Source organism: Penaeus monodon, chromosome 26, assembly GCF_015228065.2.
Source record: "Penaeus monodon isolate SGIC_2016 chromosome 26, NSTDA_Pmon_1, whole genome shotgun sequence".
Lineage (NCBI taxonomy): Eukaryota > Metazoa > Arthropoda > Malacostraca > Decapoda > Penaeidae > Penaeus > Penaeus monodon.
The window spans coordinates 9636060-9646059 of NC_051411.1; the positions used below are offsets into that span (position 1 = coordinate 9636060).

The 10000-nt window shown below is 39.8% G+C and overlaps 1 protein-coding gene across 1 annotated transcript in view; it reads right to left on the minus strand.

The window, feature by feature from the left end:
- The window catches only part of LOC119589899 (integrin alpha-PS3-like), a 24449-nt gene that overhangs the window by 11944 nt on the left and 2505 nt on the right, over positions 1-10000 (minus strand). Inside the window, 11 exon segments of the mRNA XM_037938539.1 lie at positions 493-669; positions 1138-1323; positions 2975-3142; positions 3983-4142; positions 4773-4855; positions 5681-5779; positions 6492-6537; positions 6838-6926; positions 7917-8067; positions 8618-8724; positions 9153-9292. Of these exon segments, the coding sequence (XP_037794467.1) occupies positions 493-669; positions 1138-1323; positions 2975-3142; positions 3983-4142; positions 4773-4855; positions 5681-5779; positions 6492-6537; positions 6838-6926; positions 7917-8067; positions 8618-8724; positions 9153-9292 (1406 nt within the window).

Below are 10000 nucleotides of genomic sequence, written 5' to 3' on the forward strand. Positions count from 1 at the left end.
TGTGTGTGTGTGTGTGTGTGTGTGTGTGCTATGCGATATCACTGATATTGAGCCACACGTGAAGGTGTCGCATTAAATATTGCTGTGCAATATCTTGGAAAAAGTTTCCACGTCGCTTTACGGCATTCCACCGAGCTGATATAAGCAATCCCCGTCTATTAAACTGTCTTTTAAACTGATTTACACAAAAGGAAGCATCCACATACAGCTCTGTCCATCAACGTAATCACGAACAGCCACGTACAGTCCTTTTCTTTTCGAGCAAGACACTGTATCTCCTTCATCCCAACGTAAGCACGGACAACAACAAACACATAAAACCACACTTACTCGTAAACCCAGTCTTTTCCAAAAATGACAAAACACATACAAATCCAATCTTCAAAAAAAAAGATAAAAAACAAATAGTTAAAACAATAAATGATCAATGAATAAAACGACATGCAGATCCCATCTTTTCCAAAAAGAAAGAACAAAAGAAAACACACAGACCTATCTTATCCTGCACGTTGTGTCCTGCGAAGGAGAGGCAGGCCGAGGCGGTGAATTCCTGGCCGGCTTCCGTGATGACCTCTCGGTCGCTGCTCACACGCCCGTCCACGGTGGCCACGGGGCGCGTCCGGACCACCACCGCGCCGCCCCCGCCCGCGTATGCGCCCACGCCCAGGTCTGTGGCAGGTGGGAGAGAAAGGAGGGGTTTACCATATACACACTCAGGCTTGCGCACACACACACACACACAACACACACACACACACACACACACACACACACACACACACACACACACACACACACACACACACACACACACACACACACACACACACACACACACACACACACACACACACACACACACACACACACACATATACACACACACGCGCGCGCGCGAGCGTATATATATATATATATATATATATATATATATATATATATATATATATATATATATATATATATACATAGACATATGTATACACAGACAGACATAGACGTAGACAGATATAGAGAGACAGCTAGTTGGTTAGACAGAGCATTTCTGTTCACTTACGTACGCACACATTCACGCACATACACCCTCCTCCTCCTTCCAGCTGATGCCCCGCCTCCGCCGCCGAGCCTAGAGCCTACCTGGGTAACCATTCCCATCGACGTCGACGCCCCTGGACAACGCCGCCCCGAAGCCTCTGAGGGCTTGATCGAAATCCCGCGCCCTCAGGTGCTGGCTCGCGGTGCCGCCCACGCCGTCAGGGCCGCCCATGAAGATGTACACAGCGCCCGCTCCGTCGTCCTCATACGGTGCGCCCACTGCCACGTCTGGAGGCGAGAGAGTGAGGAAATGATAAAGAGGAAGAAGCCAAGAGGTGGGTTCTGCTTTGTACTAAAGCGTGCTCAAGGCGTCTTCTAAGCGTATGGTGTTGCAGCGTGACATCGTTATATAAGTATCATCTATTTACAAGCATATAAGCGGGTATTTATGCAGATACTACTTGCAAGTAGGGTTATATTTATAGGACTCTCTATTTATAAGCATATAAGCAAGTAAATAAATGCAGATTCTACTTGTAAGTAGGTCTATGTAGGATTCTGTACTTACAAGCAAATAATCAAGTAAATATAAGCAGATTCTACTTGTAAGTTGGTCTATGTAAGATTATCTACTTACAAGCATATAAGCTAGCATATGTGAAAATATGACATCCTCAAACCAATTGCCCGAAAATGCTTTTATTAAATGTTTTGAATATTCGAACTTTCATCGGCAAAACAAGCGTTGATATGTTCATAATAGCGCTACAATTATGAGATAGAACGTATTAAGGCAAATATATCGATATACGTATTTTCCGGTGACTGCTCTCAGAACACCTTTAGACTTACGCACCCTCATTTATTACGTAAAATAGTAGGTCTACGTATCATCTATTTATAAGCAAGTATATATGCAGATTCTACTCACAAGAAGGGCCATATATGATGGATCAATATATACGTGGTAATGAGGAGTAAATTTCATTTTTTTCTGATAGTTTTTATAGTATTCTGCCATTAAAGGCTCATCAGTACAGCCTCAGTAGTTCTTGGATGTGACTAATTCAACCGTGAATATCAATCAGTTTTTTTTCATTAAGACAATATTGGAGAAGAATTAAATGATCTAGTTCCCGAAGAAGGAATTTGTATTAAGTATTTCAGTGGTGAAGCAGGAGCGGTATCCAAGAAATTTTCTTTGACAAAGTTGAGGAATAAACACAGACTTTGAGTCCAAGATCGTCGTGGGATTCGTCTGTGACTCGTTTTAGAGACTGTCCTTAGCGATTTTGCCTTTGACTCGCTCTTTGCCACATTCCAAGATAACACTGAACTAGTACTAATATACACATCCTAAAAGACAACACAAATAATAATGATCCAATTTATTAATTAGATAAAATTATTATTGCAGGGAATCTCAGGTATATAATGACTAAAATATTACATTATATTCATATATTTGCGTGTTACCCTTTACGTCTGTTGTCATTGCGTCGGCAGAGAAGACGCGCGGCGCCATTTGTTTTTATCTAAGATAAAACTAAGTAAAGGAGGAAGCGGTTCGATTAACTTTTGACAATAATTTCAGAGTGTCAGGAAAGATTTCCACATAATTTCTGAGTTACCTTCAGAGTGGCAGGAAAGTTTTCCACATAATTTCTGAGTTACCTTCAACTACTGTAAAATCGCATTATTGGTGTCGGCGTCTCGTAAGGACAACTTGAAGACCGCACATACGTGTGTAGAACACTTCCAAACTTATCTTTAACTTTGGCCGATTCATAAACAAATATCACGTGTTAAGGACATTTCCGCAAGGAGCCATATACAAAATCCCAAAGTCAAATTACTTCTGCCAAAGACAAATGCCGGAATTCATAACCTCTCGTGAATACCGCCCCTACCCCCCAACACACACGCATCCCCCACGCACCCTGAAACCCGTCGCGGTCGATATCCCCGATGACTGCGATGGCGGCCCCGAACCTGGCTTGAGGGGAAGGGGGACTGGCCCTTAGGTGGCGGTGGAGGACCAGACCTTCGGCGGCACCTCGCTTGTACACGAACACCGCTCCTCTCTCCACTGTTTCCGCGGCGCCTCCTGGATATGCAGAAAGGGGCGGTGAAGGAACAACAGTGTCGGGAAGTTGTAGAGAATATGGATAGATGATTGAGTTCAAAGTTCTTGACTGATTATGCGAGATGTAGATGAAAAGTGGGGAAAACATTCCACAATGGCGACCATAATGCGTTTAGTCGTAGTTCATGGAGTATCTTGATAGTACACAACAAAGCATTGTAATATTAACTGGTATCAATATCATTTGCATTTACGGTGATTTGAAAAGTAAGTGTTGATTCTTCAGCCACATGAAGAGTTTTGATATAACTGGATACATCTTTATAAATTGTATAATAGTATAGCTAAGATATATTTCTTTCAAATTTTCTTATGTCTTGTGAAAAATGCAAAAGAGAAAATCATCAACATTTTCCGTAACAGATATGCAAATTTTCAAAACGAATGTGACCAGTACGTCTGAGAAAAATTTTATTAGAAGTTGATATTTCAATCCCGTCCCCATTAATCCTCCAGTATCTTTTATCCATAAGGATTCTTTGCTAAGATCTGTAAGGTCAAAATGTGTGCAGATCGCAAGGAATTCACTGGTTCTAAGAGAATTCCCGAAATCTAAGAGGAAGAAAAAAAATCCCAGGTCCTTGTTTTACCTCAGAATCCATCTGCCTCCCCTCAAAGATACTAGTTGTAGTATTTATTCATCACATTGCTTTCGATCAATCATTAAATTCGGCGTCATATGACCCTGCTGTTACGGCGCCAAGCATGCTTTTTACGTATCATTCATTGGTCCTGGATCCCCGGCAGACAAGCGTCTTTATTCGTTCTTAAAACCATTTCTCAAAAAGCTAGAGGACATACCTTTCGGTGTTCGATCGCTATAGAGTGGGGCTCCGACGAACAGCTCTGCCCAACCGTCGCCCGTGACGTCGCCGGCCGCCACTACGGATCCGAAGCCAGAGCCGAGCATGGTTCCGGACACCTCCCATTTTAAGACGCCATTTGTGCTTAAAAGGCTTACCTATTAATTAGAAAAATACATAAAAATTAATTCTACCTTCCACCTCTGAGCCTACATTTAGCCTCAGACCTTTACTTTATTTATCATTATCCTGTACTACATTCCGCAAAAAGGGAATTAATATCCACAAACGCTTTATAATGTGTTTGATGCAGGTAATGCAAATGAGATTACTTTTGCGTGTAAAGGTTCCAAGTGGTTTGGTAAGAGCCAGAGGAATTACAAGTTTCTGGTAATAGATGAACTAATATAAATATAATACTTATTGGACAGCGTTGCATATCAGTTATATAAAAAATAAATCATATACATATACTTATACATATATATGTATACCACACCACACACACACACACACACACACACACACACCACACACACACACACACACACACACACACACACACACACACACAATAAAATAACACACAACAATATATATATATATATATATATATATATATGATATATATATATATACATATATATAATACATATATAATATATATTATATATACACAATATAATATATATATATATATATTATATATATATATATATAGTATGTGTGTGTTTGTGTGCATGCGTATATATTTTCTTTTCATTTCCGTCTGGAGGCCAAGCCCTGACCTTGCCCTGCAGACCCGCCCTGGGCGCCCCCGCCGCTATGAGCTCCTCGCTGCCCCAGAATTTCCCAGACGTCACGCTGTAGCCTGAGGATCGCATAACAACATGGGAGTTATGTGGTGAGAAGGTGTGAGGTTAGAAATAATGAGGAGAATAATACTTTTATAGCTGGTACGTTACATAATGGTAAGAATATGATGAAATAGAAGTAAGTTTTATTTATTAACTGATGCTGAGAAGAATGAGGTTTATAAAAAAGGAAATAGTAATAAGCATAATGAGTTCTTTTTCATCTAATATAAGAGAGATCAATAATATATATCTAGGTTGCCGAGAACGCGCATGGATACCTTCATATGTTTGGGCAGAACACCTTAAAAAAAAAAAAAAATTGAAAGCACATCCTGTACATCTTTCAAAAATGGAGGAACAATTTGACTGAGAGGGGAGGAGACATTTATAGGAAATCCCTAAGATATAAAAAAATATATAATAATACAAATTTATTAACAATAAATAAATAAAATAAAAAACGTGTGTGCATAATCAGAGCAATTGCCTATATTCAGAAAAAGGAAAAACTGACAACTCACCCTGACTACGGAACACTTTGATTCACTGTTTCTTTTAAGTAAAATACAAAAGTGGTGTGTTTGAAGGTAGTAAATTCCAACCAAAAAACGATGAAGTATATCACAGATGAATTTTTAAAAATATAAAATACATATAAACGTAATCCTAAGTGTCAGCTGACTATAATAAAGGTAAAGAAATCTAACGAATCGAACTACTCCGCGGTACGGGTTTGAGTTGCCATTTTTTCTTTTCTTTTCTGAAATTCACCATTATTTTTCTTTATTTCAATCTCATATCCATTTATTCACTTACATTCAACCTTTTCCCAAACTTACCAAAATACGAGTAACTGTCATATGACTTGACAGGAGTGAGAACGGTTGAATCGACGACTCCTGTCCATAATTGGCCGCGTTGTACCGTCGCGACTGTACCTGCGGCATTATGATTTGCTTGCTGATTAAATTTTGTTTTTTTTCTGTTGTTGCTAAATGCTCTTTATCTTATCACCATCATCTTCATCTTCATCTTCAACTTCATCATCATCATCATCATTATCATTATCATTATCATTACCATTATCATTATCATTATCATTATCATTATCATCATCATCATCATCATCATCATTATTATCATTATTATTATATTAATATCATTATCATCATCATATCATATATTATATATATTATATATCATCTCACATTATTATCATCTCATATCATATATATATCATTATCATTATATTAAATCTTCATCATCATCACATGTATTATGATGCTGATCAAATTATTATTATATATTACATATATTAATATATATTATATATTTTTAATAGTGTAACCAGTCACTGTATATCGATGCTGATCAAATATGTGATCCAATTAAAATATAGCATATGACAATAGACAATATAAATATGTTCATTATAGTAGAAATAAAAAATAGAAAACGTAGTGTACTATCTGTCTGTCTGTCTATATACATGAAAACAGACGTAGAAATATGCATACACACACACACACACACATATATATGTGTGTGTGTGTGTGTGTGGATAGATAAGATAGATAAATAGATAGATAGAGAGATATAGATATGATAGATAGATAGAGAGAGAGAGAGCGAATGAGAAAGATACCTTACCTGCCCATTGCTTTACACCAGGAGCACCTAATACAAATCTGCCGTCCTGTAGTAAAAAAAAAAATAATTAATGATCCAAGAAATTAATCAATTAAAACGCACACTGAAAATGATTCCTCGCTAGAGTATCATAATTTACACAAGCGCCCTTGAAATCAGCTTATGTCTAACTAAGCTCAATCCAAAAACTACACTTTCAAATGCAGTCATAGGACACGAAATAACATATGATAATCGTGACAAAGCCATATGGTAAAGGTAATAACTGCCATTTACTTGGGACTAAAAGAATTACCCTTATAATTACAGTGTATAGATTATTACAAAGCGGATGATTCTTACTCACTTGCAAGATATGGGCTGAGGTCCCCACCTGACCCAGCTGATAATAGTAAACAATTTGCCCCGTTTCTGGATCCTTTATGCGCTGGTAATCTGGAAGAAGAAACACAGGACATTAAAGCCTATGCGTTTGTATGAGTTAATCAGGCAGTTTTAAAAAAAGTCAAAGTTGGTGTCATGTTTGTGTGGACGTAAGGGGCATGCTTGTTTAGACATGCGTTCTAGATAGGTCTCTCTCTCTCTCTCTCTCTCTCTCTCTCTCTCTCTCTCTCTCTCTCTCTCTCTCTCTCTCTCTCTCTCTCTCCTCTCTCTCCTCTCTCTCTCTCTTCTCTCTCCTCTCTCTCTCTCTCTCTCTCCTCTCTCTCTCTCTTCTCTCTCTTTCTCTTCTCTCTCTCTCTCTCTCTCTCTCTCTCTCTCTCTTCTCTCTCTCTCTCTCTCTCTCTCTCTCTCTCTCTCTCTCTTCTTTCCACACAGACTTTGACCCCAGCATGCTGATGTTAGCATGTTAGTACTCACTCATAATTGAGGCGACTGGCCGATTATGCAAATTAAAACATAACAAAGGTTTATCCATCATAATTATTCGTTGACGCTGCAAGGTGATGCAATGCTCCATCAAAGGCCTTCCGACAGATATACAAATGAAATATTTTATCGAACAAGGAAGTAATTTTATCTCGATCGATATGAGAGGGACTTTGGCACTGACCTCAGCTATCTCACACTCTTATCTCATTAAATGTCTGTTTCCGGCGAAGTGAGTCTTCACTGAATTCACAATGCACGGGGAAATAGCACGTGTACAAGGGAACATTCATTCAGTACTCATAGACTATACTTAGAAATGTACTTTTTAAAGACTTTGTGTACTTTAAAATGTACTTACTAAAGACTTTGTGTACTTAGAAATGTACTTACTAAGGCTTTTGTGTAATTAGAAATGTACTTACAAGTCTTTGTGTACTTAGAAATGCACTTATTAAAGTCCTTACGTACTTAGAAACGTACTTCCTCTAAAGTCTTTGTGTACTTAGAAATGTACTTGCTATAGCCTTTATGTACTTAATGTAGAAATGTACTTACTATAATCAACAAGAGGAAGGAGCTTCTTCCAAAGATCCGGTTGGAAATCTTGCTGTAGAAGGTCATGCACGTCGGCCCAGTAACACGCGCCGTTCATGAAGTAATCATCACTGGGCAGATATAACTGATTGATCCAGCGATGGGCGCAAGTCTGTAGTTCGTACAAGTGGCAGGTTATGTTTGTTTATGCTTTTACTTGTGCGTTTATATGTTTAGATTCGTGTATGTTTGTATTTATGTGTGTTTGTATCTATGTTTGTATAGGTTTGTGTCTGTTGGTTTGTTTACATGTGTTTATATGGTTATACTTGTGTTGTGTTTATATGCTTTACTTATAGGTGTTTATATTTATCTGTTTATATTTATATGTTTATATGTTTATATTTACTGTTTATATTCTTTACGTGAGTCCTGACAATATTATGTGTGTAGTGTCGTGCATAGACAGCATATATGAACGTATATATGTGTGTATGGATATATATATATATATATATATATATATGTGTGTGTGTGTGTGTGTGTGTGTGTGTGTGTGTGTGTGTGTGTGTGTGTGTGTGTGTGTGTGTGTGTGTGTGTGTGTGTGTGTGTGTGTGTGTGTGTGTGCGTACGCGCCTGTATGTGTGTGTGTTCGAGTCTGTGTGCATGTGTACGTATCTTTGCATGTGTGTTTATGTGCGTGCGTGTGTGCATATGCTTACCGTGACGACTTGCGAATATCCGTTCTCGCGCAGGTCGAGTGAAATTCCTAGCCAACTGTAGTCCTTTCTGTCTTTGTAGCGGTCGATTCCAGATACTATTTCGTTCCCTGGAAGACAGAGAGAGACGGATTGTTACCTGAGAGAGCGAAAAAAAAGGACTGAAGTCGAGAGGTATTCATTCATTCATTCACTCACACGCTCACACACTCTTATTCATTCACGTGCTTACTCACTCACATAATCACATACTCACACAGACAATCATATCCTCCTTCACTCCCTCCTTCACCACACTCACTCCCTCTCTCACCTACTCCCTCATATCACACCCACCCTCCCTCCCTCACACCCACCCACCCTCACACCCACCCTCCATCCTCCCTCCCACCCATCCTCCCTCCCACCCATCCTCCCTCCCACCCATCCTCCCTCCCACCATCCTCCTCCCACCCTTCCTCCCTCCCACTCACCACCCACCCACCCACCCTCCTCACCCACCCACCCACCGTCCCTCCCTCCCTCCCTCCTCACTCACCTGACTTATCAACAAGGATTTGCGAGCAGACGGAGGCACCACCTTCGAGCGGACACACGTAAAGCGCCCCTGGTTCGGGTATTTCCGAGGGAGTCCAAACTGACTCTGTACTGTTGGCACGGGGGGCGCTCACGAGTATCCTGTGGGGAGGGGGAGGGGAGAGGTGAGAGAGGGGAGAGGGGAGAGAAGGGAGGGGGAGGGGAGAAGGGAGGGGGAGGGGAGAGGGGAGGGGAGAAGGGAGAGAGGGGGAGAGGGAGGGGAGAGGGGAGGTGAGAGAGGGGAGAAGGGAGGGGAGGGGAGAGGGGAGGGGGAGGGGAGAGGGGAGAAGGGAGGGGGAGGGGAGAGGTGGGAGAGGGAAGAAGTGAGAGAGGGGAGAAGGGAGGGGGAGGGGGAGGGGAGAAGGGAGAAAGATGGGTGAGGTGTCTATCTATCTATTGATGTATCTATCTATCTATTATCTGTCTATCTATCTATCTATCTATCTGTCTGTCTGTCTGTCTATTTATCTATCTATCTGTCTGTCTATCTATCTATCTATTTATATATCTATCTATCTATCTGTATATATGTATATATGTATATATGTATATATATATATATATAATATATATATATATATATATATATATATATATATATATATATATATATATATGTATATGTATGATGTGTGTGTGTGTGTGTGTGTGAAGGAAGAAAAAGTGAATAAGAAGAGGGAAGGAGCGGATAAGAATAAGGGTGAGAAGGAAGAAAAAGAGGAAGAACGAAAGAATGCGTAAGAATACGAATTGGAAAGGAAATATGTGTAAGAATAAGAATGAGAAGACAGAAAAAAAAATAAGAATAAG